The sequence below is a fragment of the Hibiscus syriacus genome, unplaced genomic scaffold (assembly GCF_006381635.1).
Source record: "Hibiscus syriacus cultivar Baekdansim isolate YM2019G1 unplaced genomic scaffold, ASM638163v2 tig00110890_pilon, whole genome shotgun sequence".
Lineage (NCBI taxonomy): Eukaryota > Viridiplantae > Streptophyta > Magnoliopsida > Malvales > Malvaceae > Hibiscus > Hibiscus syriacus.
In genome coordinates, this window is record NW_024062900.1 from 1032296 (window position 1) to 1051184 (window position 18889).

Genomic DNA, 18889 nt, shown 5'->3' on the forward strand with positions numbered 1-18889 from the left:
TAGGCCCGATGACGTCGAATCCATGAAATAAAAAAAAAACAAACCAAGAAGACGATGGTAAGCCAATTCGAAGCAACAATCAGAAGCAAAGAAGAGATACTAAGGACCCATTAGTCCAGCTAACTTGCGCCCAGAGAGCCTTCATTCTTCGCGTGTATAATTATTTTTTAAAGTACGTTGTTTCTCTTCTTCTTCTTCTTCACTTGAGCATTGAAACAACATTGAATTGGTGGAGAAGTAAGGAGGTAATCTTCTTCTTCTTTTTGGGCATCTCAGAGTGAATGGTTTCGAGATAAATTTTATAAAAACATTATTTATAAAAATTTCTAAAGGATTAATAAAAACGTTAAATTATATAAAAGATTTTTTCCTTTTAAAATGGTAAATTCAAGGCTTTAAACTACTAAGTTATCAAATCAAGTTATATCATATTTAAAGTATCTTATTTTTATCTTTTTTTAAGTTTAAAACTTTTCTGAAATATATATTAGGATAAAATACATCATTCTTCACTAAACTTTATTTTCTCTACTATTTTACTTACAATGCTTTCAATTTTTTTAATTTATTCATTGAACTTTTGAATTACTTATATTTTGGTCATTCTGAATTATTTTTTTATTATTTTCGTATGATGTGTGATTTTTATTATTATTTAATAAAAAAAATTCAATGGCCGATGGTGGTCGATGGCGGGCGATGATTATTTTAAGTCTTTTTAAATTTAATAATAATTATTATTATTATTATTTATTTTAAATTATTCTTACATTTAATAATAATAAAAATGCCACATCATACAAAAATAATAATAAAATAATCTAGAGTGATAAAAAAAGGATCACAAAGTTTAATGAGTTAATTAAAAAATTGAAAGTATGTTAAGTAGAATAGAAGAAAGAGTAAAATTAAGTGAGGAATGATATAATTTACCCCATTTATTACTTTAGTTTGAAGTTTTAGTCACGTTGTCAAGAAGTTTCAATTCGAATCAATTTGATTTTTTTTTTATTTTTTTGTTGCCCTCTTAATTTTCAAAATTTTGTGTCGACTAATCCGGATAGACTCATGTCGCACATCTAACTTTAGTGGGTAAGTCTCCCAACGGGGATCTTATGCGAAACCGAGACTTGCTTAAGCGATATCAAGTTGCTTATCACTTAAATCAACCCTAGTTTATTCAATTAAAAAAATTAAATTATATTAAAAGAATAAAATGAAAATTATTGAATTGACTAACTTAATTTTTAATCGATTTATTTAAATGTTCACCTTAATTTTTAATATTTTACTTTTTAAATAAAAAATAATACATTTTATCATGTGAATAATTCTCCCAGCCAATTAAATTCCCTAAAAATGATACCAAACACACAAAGATAAAGCTGAAGAACTTTTTGAATTACCAAATTTAAATCTGGTTATGTACAAATACCATGCATGCGTACGTGATTACGTAACATAGTTAACTTATAAACTAATAACACCCTTTGCATCAGTGAATATATAATACAAACATTAAACAACACAGCAATATAAACTACAAAGGGGTAATTATGTGACACCATTCTTGCCATGTTAGAAAGCTAGAGATAGCTTGAAGAAATGAAGAACATAAACGTTTTTTCTCATTCTACTAAGCATATCGATTACATTGCCTTTATAGCAGTTTTACAAGAACCTTAGTTGAGCTACAACCACCTTAACTGCCTACTAATAACCTTAACATCCCTAACCAACCTTAACTGTTTAACAACCTAGAGTAGTTACTCTAATATTCTCTCTACTTTCTCCTCCTTCTTCAACAAGGCAGGACACACATCTCTGTTCGAAAGACTTAAAATGTAGCCTTAGTTAGTGGTTTAGTAAGGTCATCTGCCACCTGATAATTGGCTGGAACATAACTAACACGCAGTGTTTTTGCTGCAACCTTTTTCCCTAATAAAATGGACATTCGTGTCAACGTGCTTCGAATGTGCATGATAAACTGGGTTCATACTCATTGCGATGGCGCTGGTGTTATCGCACTAGATAATTGGTTCCTCACACTGCTTTACACCTAGACTGAGTAGGAGTGCATTGATCCAGGTGACTTCTGCGGCTGTGTCTGCTACACTACAGTACTCCGCTTCCATGGTGGACCTGGAAACGGTCTTTTGCTTCTTCGAGCTCCAAACCACGGGGCATTTTCTGAGGAACACAGCATGGCCGGATGTTGACATTCGATCATCAGCATCACCTCTCCAATCTGCATCAGCAAACGCAACAACCTTCAGTCCTGCTTCACCAGCAAGAAACGTGAGGCCATAATCCAGGGTGCCAGCCAGGTAACGGAGTATGCACCTCACTGTTGCCATATGGGACTCACATGGCGCATGCATGTGTTGCGCAACCTTGTTCACACTGTATGCAATATCAGGGCGAGTGACACAAATAAGAAGTGCACCAACTAAGCTTCTATACTCACGAGCATCTGAGAGTAAGGGCCCTGCTTCATGCAGCAGTTTTACTGTCCCAACCATTGGCGTAGCTGTAGAATTGGCATGTAACATGTTCGCCTTTTCTAGGAGCTCAAGAATGTACTTCTTCTGCGAGAGAACCAACTTACCACTGCTACGTTTGATCTCAACCCCAAGAAAGAAACTTAGTTCACCTAAGTCCTTGAGCGAGAAATCTCTTTTCAAAGACTGTACTACTCCCTCTATATCATCCTTACATTGCCCAGTAATTATTATGTCGTCCACATAGGCCAGGACAAAAACATAATCATCATGTACTCATCTCACAAAGAGTGACACATCGGCTAAAGACTCCACAAACCCCATTCACTCAAGACAGACCTTCAGCTTGTCATGCCAATTTCTGGGTGCCTGGCAAAGCCCATATAACGCTTTGTACAGCTTACACACAAGTGGTGATACATCCGCAGCAAACTCTTCAAACCCAGGAGGATGTTGCATGTACACTTCCTCAGATAAGTCACCATTCAGGAATGCGTTATTTACATTAACTTGGCGTAGAGGGCAGTTCTTACTAACAACAAGAGAAAACACCACATTCAATGTGACAAGTTTCACAACCGGGCTGAACGTATCCTTGAAATCATACCCAGGAACCTATGAGTACCCTTTGGCAACGAATCGTACTTTATACTGTTGCACAGACCCGTCTGGGTTTTTATTTATTTAAAAAGCCATTTGCAGCCTACAACGTCACGACCGTTGGGCAGGGGAAAAAGAGACCAAGACTTGTTGTCGTGTAGCGCCCCAAGTTCAGCATCAATAGCAAACTTCTAATTAGGTGATTGCAACGCAATTCGAACATTAGTGGGTATTGTGTCATTAAAAAAGCTGGTGTACACATTTGACTTAAAAACACCGCATTTGCTACGTGTAAGCATAGAGTGTTTATTTCCAGTGACCTCATCATGAATATGATGTTCTTGAGCTTGCACTGAAATACTGATCTCAGCACTATTAGAGTCATTATGACCTGTACTCAACGGATGAGCTGGATTAGCAAAGTGGGAAGCAACACCTCTACTACTATCTGTCGATGTGGGAGATGTACTACTGTCATTTGATGTAGACGACGCATCACGTGCTGTACTCAGCACACCTTCAGGTGTTGTATCCAAGTCAACTTCAACTGAGGCACCTCTTCCAGCACTGGACTCGTGTTCTATATTTAATGAAGTGGAAGCACCACCTATATTAAATTTTCCTATATCAGTGACCACCTTCAGCGACTGAGGTTGTGGACCAGTTTTGTGAACTGAGTGCTCTGTACGAGTATTCCCTGCAAAAGGAAAATGCAACTCGTTAAATACTACATGTCTCGATACATATATATGACCATCAGGTGGGAGGCACTGAAATCCCTTATGATGAGGACTGTATCCAAGAAAAATGCACGACTGTGATTGAAACTATAGCTTGTGTTTAAGGAAGGGTTGCAAGTGTGGGAAGCATTGGTAGCCAAATACCTTCAACGACTCGTACTCAGGTTTCTTGCCAAATAGCTTCTCAAAGGGCGACACTCCTTGCAATATCTTAGTTGGTAACATGTTAATCAAGTGTATGGTAGTAACTACTGCATAGGACCAAAATCGAATGGGCATAAACGCTTGAGCAAGAAGTACAAGAGCAAGCTCGATGATGTGTCGATGCTTGCGCTCCACCACACCATTTTATTCGAACGTGTATGGACACGTGACACGATGCACAAAGCATTCCTTGAGCAAACATGTTGACAAACTCATGTATTCTCCTCCCCAGTCACTCTGGACAGCTTTAATAGGCATATTGAACTGATTTCTAACTAGTTGTTGAAACAACCCAAATGCAGTGATCACCTCAGCCTTATCCTTCAAGAGGTAAAGCCAAGAGTGCCGAGTACACGGGTCAATGAAAGTAAAATAGTACTTAAAACCATTCGATAGAACCGGTGTAGACCCCCATAAGTCCATGAAGACAAGTTGAAACAGAGTGTCATACACAGTGTTTGAATCATAAAACGGTAATTTGTGGCTTTTCCCCATGTAATAAGCAACGCAGGTTTTATTTATTGAACTAGAAACATTTACATTAAGCTGTTTACATATTCTAGTTAAGTTATCATGTGATGGATGCCCCAATCTTCAATGCCACAACTCATAGAGGTCGCGGGATGCAGGTAAGGGACTTGCTTCAGCTACTAGAGCAGTAACTTGAGGATCTACAGTAAAAGAATACAAACCATTTTCTTCTTTCCCACGAAGCAACACTATGCCAGTGTCTTCATCACGAACGCAACATTCATGAGCATGGAACTCAAAGAAGGTATTATTGTCCCTAGCAAGCTTTGAGACAGATAGAAGATTATTTGTTATTTTTGGTACATGTAACAAATCACTTAATAACAAAGCTCGAGAGGAAGAGCACAAGGTAGTGTTGCCAACAGCCTTAACGTCTAAAGCCACTCCATTACCAACTACCAGCTTACATGGCCTGTTATAGTCATCTTTATGACTGAAAACTCCTTCATCGGGTGTGACATTATATATGGCACCCGAATCTACCACCCACCGTTCATGAGCTGCTGTGGAGACAAGAGCTTGAGGACGCGAATCAACCTGAGACCCACTATTTTGAGCATTACAACACTCACACTCAGTCACTTTAGTTTCACACACAGAATAATATGCATTTCCAGTCTGATCCTTGGAGTATGCTTTACTGCTAGATGTAACCCCAGGAAAGTCTTGATCAAAGCGGTGCCAGCAGTTGTCTACAAGATGGCCATTCTTCCCGTAGAGTTGACACTACATGTGTCGACCACATCCTCAGCCTCGTCCACCAGATCAACCACTAAAATTAGCTGGCGGCCGAGAAGACTTATGATCATAGGAGTAATTAGAGGTAGAAGATCTGCTCACACCAGTTCTTTGAGCAACATTTGCACTAATTGGCAGTACCTCAGGCTGATCACCAAACCTAGCTAGCTGCGTTTATGCATCCATCAGCATGGTATACACTGCATCAAGTGTCAACGACTCACGTGTGGTTGTTACAACCACAACAAACGGTTGGTACTCACGAGGGAGTCCCTTTAGTATGCTTGCATCCTGCTCGGCTTGAGACACCACGCTGCCACACGACTCTAAGGCATCACACACTTTTTTACATGTGTGAGGTAAACTCTCATGGAGTCATCACCCTTCTTGAGAGATTGCAGCTTGTAGTGCAGGCTGATAACTGCAGTCGTGGACATGTTTCCAAAGAACTGGAGCACCGTGCTCCACACCACTAAGGCAGTTTCTGCACCCACGAATTGAGGTAGGAGCTGAGAGCTAATTGTGGAGAGCAGTCATGACACGAGGGCGCTGTCTTGAGCAATATAATCTTCATATAGCTCGTTCGGTACAACTTCACCATCATCACATACCACAGTTTCAGGCGGCGACCTCATTGTTCCCATCAAGAACCGTTCAAGGCGATGGTTGCGCACCGTCTGAAACACTTGTTGTTTTCAAAGAAGAAAATTTGTTTCATCAAGAACGATGTTTACCTTTTTATTCGAGAATGCTTTGGCATTTGTTGGAGCAAACTCCATGAAAGGAGAAGAGCCACCAATACTCAGCATGGAGAGTAAGAACACAGTCTTTGTAGAGATGACTATTTACACAGGGACAACGAAGCATATTTTCCCAGGAAATTTAGTGACTGATACCATAAGGAGAAAAGGAGAATTATACTTGCATTTATGATTGTGAAAAACTGTGTTGAGATACAATGCTTCTGTTGTTTATATACATCTTCTAAGAACTAACATAAGCCTAACAGATTGCCTAACAGATTGCACAACTGATGTTAACAACCTAAACTGCCACTAACAACTTTAAGAGGTTGCTAACTAACACACCATGTAAACTAAGTACACGCACACAATAGTATGAGCAGCATGTGCATTGTTGCTGACTCATCATGCTAACATTCCCTCTACTTATTCTTCTTCTTCTTCTTCTCTTCTCACTTTGAACACACTATTACAGCAAGCTCTAAAAACTAATTACAACTAACTTCTAACATTCAACCTTCTTGATGAAAAGATGAACACTTGAATCGAAAGTGCGGATGCTTCATTCCGTTCACTTGAATCGAAAGTGTCGATGCTTCCTTTTGTTCTTCTTGAATCGAAAGTGTCGATGCTTCCTTTCACTCTTCTTATTCACCTTTATTTCTTTCTTCTTCATTACTCTTTCAATTATACAAGACCAGAAAAAAATACTACGCTACACCATTTACCCATCAGGAAAATTCCATTGCTCTGCCTATTACCGAATACATCATTAAGCATTCATGGCTTCTTCCAAAAGAAAATATCCATAAGCAAAAAGAAAATCATTTTGTTTAACCAGAGCCGTCCACCAAACTTAGCCCTCTAAAACGAGCCCTAAAATCCAGAGATTTAAACACCAGTGGAGCCAAATCCCCCAGCCCCTCTAATGGTAGCATCCAAATCCTCAACTTCTAAAATATCGAGTGTAATGATCTTTTCAATAATCAATTGGGCAATTCTGTCACCCACTTTCACTTCAAAGTCAACATCCGAATAGTTGAACAAAATCACACCAAGGTGTCCCCTGTAATCTGCATCGATTACTCCAGCTCCCATGTCGATGGAATGCTTCCAAGCCAAACCAGATCTTGGTGCAACACGACCATAGGTTCCTTCAGGTACTATAATGCTTAGATCAGTAGGAATCAATGTTTTTCCTTTAGCAGGCACTTTGGTATCCGTTTCACTTGATAGATCGTAGCCTACGGTAAGAGCAGAGCCTCTAGATGACAAAATAACTTTTTCAGAGAGTATTTTTACTTTCAAGAGCGTGACTGAACCTTGGATAACTTCATGTACTTCGTTTTGACTGAGTTTTGGTACTTTAGGGGATGACTCTTTGATTTCAGGGTTGTTGTTAATCAGATCTACTTGGGCTATCGCGAGAGATCTTGAGAACGGACAAAAAAGAAACGAATGATTCCAACATACTGGTTTAGTTTCCGTACGTCGGCGGCCTTCCATTTTAACCGGCGCTGGAAACGGAAGCCGGTGGTAACGGAGGAGGAGGAGGAGGAGGATGCAGCGGACGAACAACAAGGTCAGGACCATTTGGCGAATGATACCATATTGAGAAAAAGAGATGAAGGATAATTATACTTGCATTTATGATTGTGAAAAACTGTGTTGAGATACAATGCTTCTGCTATTTATATACATCTTCTAAGAACTAACATAAGCTTAACAGATTGCCTAACATATTGCACAACTGATGTTAACAACCTAAACTACCACTAACAACTTCAAGAGGCTGCTAACTAACACACCATGTAAACTAAGTACACGCACACAACAGTATGAGCAGCATGTGCATTGTTGCTGACTCATCATGCTAACATGCCATTACCTTTAACATACAGACTAATAATCAGAAAGAATCCGAGAAGCAACCAATGATAAATTTATAGCCTGATTACCAGTTGTTGTTTATCTAATGTGTGGCTTGCTTTGCAGTAACTTGTTCTTTCAAAAGAGGCAAATAGTAGATCTTAGGAGTTGCTTTGATTTTCCAAAATAGGTAATCTAGTGTGACCACAGGAGAATCTGGTCCTCCGAAGGCGGTGACGGCGGTGGAATGGGAAGCAGTTTCTCCGAAGGCGGCGAAACCTGTTGATGACCTGAGAGTTGGGGAAGAGAAGTGAGTGTTTTAATTTCATAAGGATCCAAAAATTCAGCCACCAACAGAAGTCCACCATTAGTTGGCTATTACAGGTTATAAAGGGCATTACATGTCTCTATTGCTTCTTCCACAGATGAATACTTCATCAAAAATGGTGATTTCACAAATGCCAAAAACAAAAAAAGTTAATGGGAGTTGAAACAAAACATTTTCATATCTTACAGTAACATAACAATGAGTCTTAATGTGGTCCATCCAGAAGCTTGTAACAGTCCCAGTTTTGCCTAAAAGTTGTTGCACAGCTTTCAAGGTAAAAGGACGAATGAAATTATCAACTCTGAGGGAATGGTCGGAGGCCTTTGAGAAGGTGGAACTAAAAAAAATCCTTTTAATGTTAACAAAACAATTGATTGGAAAGATTCCATGCACGTGTTTTTGAGGAGCATATATATGGAATTTTACCAAAGTTCTTTCTTATATTTGGTTGAGAAGCGAGAACTTACCATCTCGTTCCTTGGGCGTGGGCATATCTTCGGTATCTGCGGAGTCTTATAAAGATAAGTTGGATTGAGTTGGTGTAAGATTAGTGGCTTGCTACTCTGGAACTTGTAAATAATCATAGTTGCATTTGTGCCTTTGTTTTAGGCTCATTTTCTCAATAGCTTCTTCATCTGTAAAGAAAAGCAAATATTGTGAGAATTGCCATATTCATGAAAATGTTACAATTACAAATCACTTACCTTGAAGATTTCTTTTCGCAGAAGGAAAGGAAGAATGGCTCTTATTCTCATCAAACGTCCTTTTTTTCTGATGATGAACCATCTCCTACAACAAGAACATGATTTTCCAACTCCTTGATAATAAGTGCTTCATTTTCCACAATGTCTTCTTATATTTGCATGGTTTCAGGCAAATCCTCCTCCATAGAGTCATCACTTGAACTTCTATCCAAATTTAAGGGTACCCCATCTCTTCACTGTCATCTTTATTGTTCATGTCTGCAGTTGTATCATTATTTTCATCTATCTCATCAACAGATGCCATGTTCCTAAGTGGTTGTCCATCATCATCCATTGGTTGTGATTCATCATTATTTGGGACAACATTGCTAGATGAACATGGTTCGACCATCTTCAGTTTAATATCTTGGCTTAGTTTGACATTTTCATCAATTGTATTATCCCGTAGTTCGATCTTTTCATTAATGGACATAGAGTCATTAGAAATAGAATCAGACTTTACTTGAAACCCTGAAACATGGTTAAACTCAGGTACCTGATTGTTCAAAAAAGAAGAATCATGCATGTCATCCCCATTCTCCAACTAAGCCTTGGTATCGTCAGTCTCCACCTCTAACTTTGGACATTCATTTTCCACTTGGGACTTTCCATCTTGACACTCTATTTGGTTATTAGAATTCATATTTTCTTCTAGTTTCGAGCTCCGCAAATGTTCCTCAATCAGTGGTACCTCAGTCACCACTTGTGGCTTTCCATCTTGACACTCTATTTCGGTATTAGAATTCACACTTTCTTATTATTTCGAGCTCTGTAAATGTTCTACAACCAGTGGTACCTCGGTTTCCACATGTTTATCTTCCACCGACATGTCACTTTCATCAACTACACCATCACCTGATGCATCATCACAATCAGTACTATCTTCTTTAAACTTCAACCCACTATCCTTCTCAATCTCACTACCACCATTATCTACTACATTTTTAACTTTCTCATGCGTGTCATCTTCATGATCCTCATTCTCTAGCCGAGTCACAAGATCATCACTCTCCGCCTCAAGCTTTCGATCTTGACTCTCGATTTGCATGTTGGAATTCACATTCTCTTCTTATTTCAAGCTTTGAAAATGTTGTCCAATCAATGGTACCTAAGGTATCATGGTTTCAACTTCAAGGGCCTGAATAACAGGCTCATCTTCCACCAACATGTCTTTTTCTTCAACAACTCCATAGCCTGAACCATTGGATGAATATGGTTCTACCATCTCCGACTTAATGTTATTATTAACTATATCATCCTTTAGAACAATCTCTATAGTAATTGGTATAGGATCAGTAGAAATAGAGTCAGATTTTACTTAAAAACTCGAAATGGGGTTGATTTCATATACCTGATTATTCATAGCATAAGAGCCATACATGTCATCCTCATTCTCTAACTGAGCCTTAGACCCCTCGTTAGCAACTTGGGGCGTTGCATCTTGACCTTCCATTTTCATGTTGGAATTCACATTTTCTTGTAGTTTCGAGATCTGAAAATGTTGTCCAATCAATGGTAACTCGGGTATCATAGTTTCAACTTCAATGGTCTGAATAACAGGCTTGTTTTCCACCAACATGTCCCTTACTTTGACAACTCCATGACCTGAACCATTGGATGAACATGGTTCCACCATTTCCGACTTAATATTATCATCAACTATATTATCCTCTAGTACAGTTGTTTCAGTATTTAGCATAGGACCAGTAGAAACAGAATCAGATTTTACTTGAAATCCTGAAATAGGGCTAATTTCAGATACATGATTGTTCAAAGCAAAAGAGTCACGCATCTCATCCTCGTTCTCTAACTGAACCTTGGGACCCTCATTCTCAACTCAGGGCATTGGATCTTCACACTCCATTTGCATGTTGGAATTCACATTCTCTTCATTTTTCGAGCTCTGCATCAATGGCACTTGTGGTATCATAGTTTTAACTTCAGTAGCCTGAATAACAAGCTCATCTTCCACCAACATGTCCCTTTCTTCATTGACCTGAATAACAGGTGCATCTTCCACCATGCCCATTTCTTCATCAACTCCTTGTCCTAAAACATTGGATGAATATGGTTCCTCCATCTCTGACTTATCATCAATTATATTATCCATTAGTTCAATTTTTTTAGTACTTGACATAGGATCAGTAGAAATAGAATCAGTTTTCACTTGAAACCCTATAATACTGCTTATTTCAGATACATGATTGTTTATAGAAGAAGAGCCATGCATTTAATCCTCATCCTCAAAACTGAGCCTTGGGACTCTTATTCTCAACTTGGGGCATTGGATCCTGACATTCCATTTCCATGTTGGAATTCATATTCTCTTCTAGTTCAAGCTCTGCAAATTCTGTACAGTCAATGGAACCTCGGGTATCATAGTTTTAACCTCAGTGGCCTGAATAACAATCTCATCTTCCACCAACATGTCCATTCCTTAAACAACTCCATTACCTGAACCATTAGATGAATATGGTTCCTTTATCTCTGACTTAATATCATCAAATATATTATCCTTTAACTTAGACTTTTCGGTGATTGACATAGGATCAGTGGAGATTGAATCAGCTTTCACTTGAAACCCTAAAATTGGGCTAATTACATATACCTGATTGTTCATAGCAAAAGACCCATGCATGTCATCCTCATTCTCCAACTGAGCCTTGAGACCCTCATTCTCAACTCGGAGCATTGGATCTCGACTTTCAAGTTCCATATTGGAATTCACATTCTCTTCTTGTTTCAAGATCTGAAAATGTTATCCATTCAGTGAAACCTCGGGTATCAAAGTTTTAACTTCAGTGGCCTGAATAACAGGCCAATCTTCCACCAACATGTCCCTTTCTTCAGCAACTCCATGACCTGAACCATTGGATTAATTCAGTTCCACCGTCTCCGACATAACATCTACGCTTATTTTGACATTATAGTCAATCATATTATCATTTGTCCATGATTCTCAGTAACTGACAGAATTAGTAGAAACAAAATCATTCTTTACATCTTTCTCATCAAGCTTTGGACCCTCATTCTCAACATGGGGCTTTAGATCTTGACACTTCGTATGCATGTTAGAATTCACATCCTCTTTTAGTTTCGAGCTCTGCAAATGATCTGGTTCCACCGTCCCTTTCTTCAACTATTGCATGACCAGAAGCAGCCGCAGAATCAGTATTATCAGCCTTATGATTCAGCCCATCAAGATCTTCCACTACTACTTTGACTTTTTCGGTAATAGTTGGTGTTGCTTTTTCAACTACAGGCTTAGAATTATCATTATGAAAACTATCAACTGCTTCATTTGCAGCTTCTGCCCTTTCGGTTCTAACTGCTGCGTCTAAGCGTTTACCAAATCCTTTTTCAAGCCACGAGTTGTCAAACGCGGTCGCTTTAGTTCTCTTTTAATTCCACAACCTTCTATTGATCAATTAGGGAGTTTTCGAACTTTGATGACATATTTCAATACCTATTTCAAAACACTATATTCGTCGGTCATTCACTAGAAAAAGAAAAAGGAGATTATACATTTAGCAAAACGAAGGAGAACACCCTCGGTTGATGGAAACATGGCCAAAGAAAGCAAGTTAAAAACTATATATAAAATTGAAGTACTTATTAGTTGGAAGCGCTATTGAAAATTCACTTTATATTTTCTACACAGCAAAATGAATTAAATGAAAATATGTTAATATATTTTACAAACGAATGGAAGTTTCCATATATATTAGATAACGGTACATCCTTTTTCTCAAAATTATTTACAAATATAGTTTTTAAACTAAATTTAAATTATTTTATAATTTAAAAAACATTATATTCATCGTTTCTCAATTAAGATTGTTGACGAAAACGGGTAAAGAAAACAAAAGAACACGAGAATTTTACGAGGTTTGGCAATGTGCTTACGTCCTCAGTGCCTAGGCGGCGCTAGAAGTTTTATTCAATGATATTTTAGGTCTAGGTTACATCTCTATTTATAATAGAAAACCTTGGTACATAATTACAAAATCAACCCTGTACCGTACCGCAGGGGCTGTGCCCCCGCACCCCCAACCCACATAATTCGTAACCCCACAACAAGACTTTTTATGAGCCATACATAACAAATCTCCACCTTGGCGAATATCCTGCCCCTTGGAAACTTCAATGTGGGTTGGGTTACCTTGCTTCTTTAACAACTCGAAACATTCAACAAGTCCAAGCAATGCTTGAACTTGTCTGTCGTAACTGGCTTGGTGAACATATCAGCGGCATTTTCATCAGTATGTACCTTCTGAAACAAAACCTCTACAGATGCAACCAACTCTCTGATCTTGTGGAACCTTACATCAATATGTTTAGTTCTAGCACGATACACCTGATTCTTAGCCAAGTGAATAGCACTTTGATTATCACAAAGCAACTGAACTCCACCTTGTTGAACACCCAACTCCTTCACTAAACCAGTAAGCCATAAAGCTTCTTTTGCAGCTTCAGCCGCTGCCATGTACTCAGCTTCAGTTGTAGATAGAGCCACAACAGATTGAACAGTAGACTTCTAACAAATAGGCCCTCCACCAAGAGTAAAGACATACCCTGTCGTAGATCTTCTATTATCCAAGTCACCTGCATAGTCTGAATCCACATATCCTACAACCAAAGGATTATTCCGCTTACTCCCAAAAACAATTCCATGTCCCACAGTACCCTTTAAGTACCGAAAGATCCACTTGACTGCTTCCCAATGTTGCTTACCAGGTTTAGACATGTACTTACAAACTTGACTAACAGCATGAGCTAAATCAGGACGAGTACATACCATCGCATACATCAAGCAGCCAACAGCATTAGAATACGAACCTTTGCCATATCTTCAGCTTCCTTATCTATCTTAGGGCACTGTTCTGATGAGAGCTTAAAGTGATTCGCCAATGGAGTGCTAACTGGTTTCGCGCTGCTCATCGCAAACCTTTCTAGTATTTTCTCAACATAACCCCGTTGAGATAGCCGTAGTTTCCTTGAGTCTCTGTCCCTGCAAATTTCCATTCCAAGAATTTTCTTTGCAGCACCTAAATCTTTCATATCAAATTCCTGACTCAATAAAGTTTTCAAACCGATAACATCATCCATGTTCTTCGCAGCAATCAACATATCATCAACATACAGTAATAGAAAAATAAAAGAACCATCATCAAGGCTCTTAACATAGACACAACAATCATACTCACATCGGTTGTACCCAATCTTGATCATATAGGAGTCAAACCGTTTATACCACTGTCTCGGAGACTGTTTCAACCCGTACAAAGATTTCTTCAATCTACAAACTAAATGCTCGTTTCCAGGTTGAGTGAAACCTTCAGGTTGCCGCATGTAGATCTGCTCCTCTAAATCACCATGCAAAAAAGCAGTTTTAACATCCATCTGCTCTAAATGCAAATCCCAACTAGCCACTAATGCAAGTACTGCTCGGATTGAAGTGTGCCTGATCACAAGAGAAAAGATTTCATCATAATCAACTCCTTTCTACTGTGAAAAACCCTTCGCTACCAAACGAGCCTTGAACTTCTCCCCCTCTTTTTCTGTTACTGCTGGTTTCTTCTTATATACCCATTTGCAACCAATCGGCTTCTTACCCTCAGGAAGGGGAACTAACTCCCATGTGCGATTGTGATTCAAAGACTCCATCTCCTCAACCATGGCTGCCATCCACTTGTCGTTTTCCTGACTAGTAACAGCATCATGAAAAGTAACCGGATCGTCACTGCTAACAATAAGTGCAAAAGATACCAAGTCTTCAAAACCCAATCTATTCGGAGGCTTTATATTCGTCTGTCTCACCCTGTCTCTGGCGAGACTATAATCCTGCAAATCATCCGTAGTGGAACCACCAGAAGTCGGTTGAGAAGTTTCTGGTTTCTCAACTGGAAACTGCTCGAAATCCACCACTGTCGTGTCTTGCTTCTGCTGCAACATGGACTGTTCATCAAAAATGACATCTCTACTAATCACAACTTTCTTCGCAACTGGATCCCAGAACTTGAATCCTTTGACACCTTTCTTGTAACCCAGAAAAATACACTCCTTCGATTTTGCATCAAGTTTGGATCTCTCATCAGCAGGTACATGCACATAAGCAGGACAACCAAAAATCCGTAAGTTATCAAAACTAACATCATGACCAGTCCATACCTCTTCTACAACTTTCCCAGCCAGCGATGCCCTTGGCGATCTGTTGATAAGGTAACACGCCATGTTAACAGCCTCAGCCCAGAAGTGTTTGGGAAGCCCCGCATTCAACCGCAAACATCTGGCTCTTTCATTCAACGACATGTTCATTCGTTCCGCAACACCATTCTGTTGTGGTGTCTTGCGCACTGTAAAATGCCTCTGAATCCCATGCTCCTTACAGAATTGTAGGAACTGTGAATCTATGTACTCCGTACCATTGTCAGACTGCAAACACTTGATTTTTCATCCTGTTTGGTTTTCTACCTCAGCTTTCCACAGCTTGAACTTCTCAAAAACTTCAGATTTCTGTTTCAAAAAATACACCCAAACTTTCCGTGAAAAATCATCAATAAAAGTAACATAGTACCTAGATCCACCCAAAGACGATGTCGTGGAAGGCCCCCATACATCAGAATGCACATAATCAAGAATCCCTTGAGTTGTGTGCTTCGCAGTCTTGAAACGAACTTTAGTCTGTTTACCAAGAACACAATACTTGCAAAAATCGAGCTTACAGCTTTTGACACCATGCAACAAGTTTCTCTTGTGTAATTCTGCCATACCACGTTCACTAAGATGAGCAAGGCGCATATGCCACAATTTTGTCGTATTATCATAGGACTCAACAGAGTGAACTCCACTTGCAACGGTACTCCCTAACAATCTGTAGATATTCCCTGCAGTCATCTTGCCTTTCATCACAGTCAATGCTCCTTTAACAATCCGAATGGTTTCCCTATCCTCGTCAGCCTTAGGGATAAAACCATTATTGTGCAAAGTGCCCAAGGAAATCAAATTCTTCTTCAAGTCTGGGATATGTCGAATACCACTCAACGTCCGAACAGAGCCATCGTGCATCTTAATTCTGACATCATCAATACCAACAATATTGCAACATCGATCATCACCTAAATAAACCGAACCAGAATTAACCGGCCTGTATGTCGAAAACCATTCCCTATTTGGCGTGATGTGATAAGAACATCCAGAATCAAGAATCCAAGCATCTGTCAATTGTGTCGTTGAAATAGAAAGCATATCACCCTCACTACAATCAGAATTATCATCCTCGACCACGTTCACAGTCTTGGATGAGCCATCACGCTTCTCATCAGTCTGCTTTTTCAACTTCGAACAGTCTCACTTCATATGTCCCGCCTCCTTGCACTTGTAACAGTGAATCGCCTTCTTATCCCTGGATTTGGATCTGGAATTCCGCTTCCCGGACCCTGTCTTCTCTGGCTTCCGTCCACGATCTCGATTACCCTTGACATATAAGCTATCGGCTTGAGAGCTTTCCCCTGCATTCTGCTTTCGCTGGTTGTGAGCCAACAAGGCTGCAGTAATCTCCTCAATGTTGATAGTCTCTTTCCCATATGTAAGAGTAGTCACCATGTGTTCGTAAGAGGGAGGCAACGAACACAATAGAATCATCGCTCTCTCTTCATCCTCAATTTTCACATCAAGCCGAGCCAGATCAGAAACGATTTGATTGAAGACATTCACGTGTTGCGCCAAATCGTGATCGTCCTGCATCTTCAGCCCATACAGCCGCTGCTTCAGATACAGTTTTGTCGTTAAGGATTTGGACATAAACTGACTTTCCAACTTCCTCCAAATTTCGTCTGGAGACGATAGATGCATGACGTGATAAATGACCTCGTCCGCCAAGCATAATCGTATGGTTCCTACCGCTCGCTGCTGCAATTCTTCCCAATCTTCCTCATCCATCGACGCCGGCTTTGTAGGTCGCAAAGCCTTCAAGATCCCTTGCTGCGCCAATAGATCTTTCACCCTCGTTTGCCATAATCCGAAGTTACCCTGACCATCGAATTTCACGACTTCAAATTTTGCTCCTGACATCTGATACCAATTGTTGACGAAAACGGGTAAAGAAAACAAAAGAACACGAGAATTTTACGAGGTTCGGCAATGTGCTTACGTCCTCGGTGCCTAGGCGGCGCTAGAAGTTTTATTCAATGATATTTTAGGTCTAGGTTACATCTCTATTTATAATAGAAAACCCTGGTACATAATTATAAAATCAACCTTGTACCGTACTGCGGGAGCTGCGCCCCCGCACCCCCAACCCACATAATTCGTAACCCCACAACAAGACTTTTTATGAGCCATACATAACAAAGATGATATCTAATTAATTTGTACACTAATTCAATTCGAGCTTTAAAGTTATACAAATATTATTATTTTTATTTATAACTTTATTTTGTAGATTATAAATTTAAAAACCAAAAGAAAAGTTAACGTATAATATTATTTATATTTATTATTATTACATATATGTTAATTTATTTGGCTCATATTTTGCGTCCCCTTTTTTTCATCTTTTATATAGTCAAATTTTGGCGAGTAAAGGAGATTAAGATAATTTAAATAATATTATAGATACTATATATATATATAATGACGTCAAAAACATATTTCATGCAAATCGTAATATTTTCCAGGCAATTAATCCTCGTACCTAGTCCTCCAGAAAAATTAAGATATAAGCATCCTTTATTTAAATCTAGAGTGATTTTTAATGAGACTTATAATATAAGTTTTCATAATAAAATTCCTTTTTGTCGAGAAGAAAAAAAACTCCATTTTCAGGATATAATTTTTAAATAAAAACATCTAATTTTTATACCAACAAATACAAAAGAAAACTAATGAAAGGAAACAGGTATAAACAAAAATAAACTCAATATTACCCAGGAATAGAGATAAGAGAAAGATTAAAGTACTCACAGGATTTTATATTTAGGAATCCAAACTTTCCTCGAAGAAGAAGAAGAATACGTGAAAACTTTAATTTCAATGCATGAATGCCCGCCTTTAGAGAAAACCCTAGTTTTCAACAAAGACGAACTTATCTAAAACAAGTGAGAAGAAAGTTAACAAAATAATAATAATAATAATAATAATAATAATAATAATAAAGAGTTTTGTTCGTGAGATATAATTAGGTTTTATATGCTATTTATATGTTCAAATGTGCTTTTACATTGCTGCGTCGATTGTTCTTTGTACAAGATGACGCATAGTTTCCCTTTCAAGTGCTTTGCGTTTTGATTGAAGAGAGAACCAAAAAATGGAAGCCGAAGGATTATTTTAAACAAGACACGTGGCATGTGGCTACATTATTTTATGTTTCAATGTTTCTAAATGAACTGGAGTTGTTCCCAATCCCAAATGCACGTGCTCTCGTTTTTCAACCATGTGCTTCAAGATTCTCTAAGTCGTGGGGTGCTTCCGCTCCGCAAATATTCTACCTATATCACTGTCATCAAATTTTAATATAAGGTGAAATTATTGAACATGTCCTCTCTCTCTTTTTTTAACGTTAGTTATAACAGCAACAATAAGACAATTTCTCTAACTATTCTGTATCTCATTAACTAACTTAACAACAAACTTTAACATTAAATTGTTTTGGGATAAAATATTTTTTTTGAATTAATTACTGGTATCTGATCTATTGACCGATCGACTAATCCAGATCGAGTACTGAGAATACGAGGGTGACCCTTCCAATCCAATTTACTCTATTCGGCAAATGCTAGGATTCGAACCCGACCTTATTTAATGAATCTAGTGATTTGTTGGATGGAAAAAGTTTGGAAAGAAAAACTCACGTCATATTCGAATGCCTTATGTAGCCCCATCTCAATGAATG

At 38.6% G+C, this 18889-nt stretch overlaps 2 protein-coding genes and 2 pseudogenes across 2 annotated transcripts; all 4 read right to left on the reverse strand.

The window, feature by feature from the left end:
• Nucleotides 1-4639: 4639 nt before the first annotated feature.
• Nucleotides 4640-6123, reverse strand: LOC120144921. The gene is made up of 5 exons (XM_039158874.1): nt 6049-6123; nt 5913-5991; nt 5665-5798; nt 5417-5482; nt 4640-5302 (listed from the first exon to the last, which is right to left on the reverse strand). The coding sequence occupies exons 1-5, from the start codon at nt 6121-6123 to the stop codon at nt 4640-4642; spliced, it is 1017 nt and encodes a 338-aa protein (XP_039014805.1).
• Nucleotides 6124-6948: 825 nt separating this feature from the next.
• On the reverse strand, nt 6949-7650 carry LOC120144922 (deoxyuridine 5'-triphosphate nucleotidohydrolase-like). The gene has a single exon (XM_039158875.1). The coding sequence runs from the start codon at nt 7648-7650 to the stop codon at nt 6949-6951; it is 702 nt and encodes a 233-aa protein (XP_039014806.1).
• A 379-nt stretch (nt 7651-8029) lies between these two features.
• On the reverse strand, nt 8030-9040 carry LOC120144923 (annotated as a pseudogene).
• Nucleotides 9041-9107: 67 nt separating this feature from the next.
• LOC120144924 lies at nt 9108-10789 on the reverse strand (annotated as a pseudogene).
• Between the last annotated feature and the right edge of the window lie 8100 nt (nt 10790-18889).

Bases quoted from the DNA above. Each gene is read 5' to 3' on its own strand.
- LOC120144921 (XM_039158874.1), bottom strand. From the start codon at position 6,123: ATGCTGAGTATTGGTGGCTCTTCTCCTTTCATGGAGTTTGCTCCAACA. The intron at 5,799-5,912 runs GTGAAGTTGTAC...TCGTGGGTGCAG, and splicing joins AACTGTGGTATGTGATGATG to AAACTGCCTTAGTGGTGTGG. The intron at 5,483-5,664 runs GTAAAAAAGTGT...GCATAAACGCAG, and splicing joins TGAGAGTTTACCTCACACAT to CTAGCTAGGTTTGGTGATCA.
- LOC120144922 (XM_039158875.1), bottom strand. From the start codon at position 7,650: ATGGTCCTGACCTTGTTGTTCGTCCGCTGCATCCTCCTCCTCCTCCTC.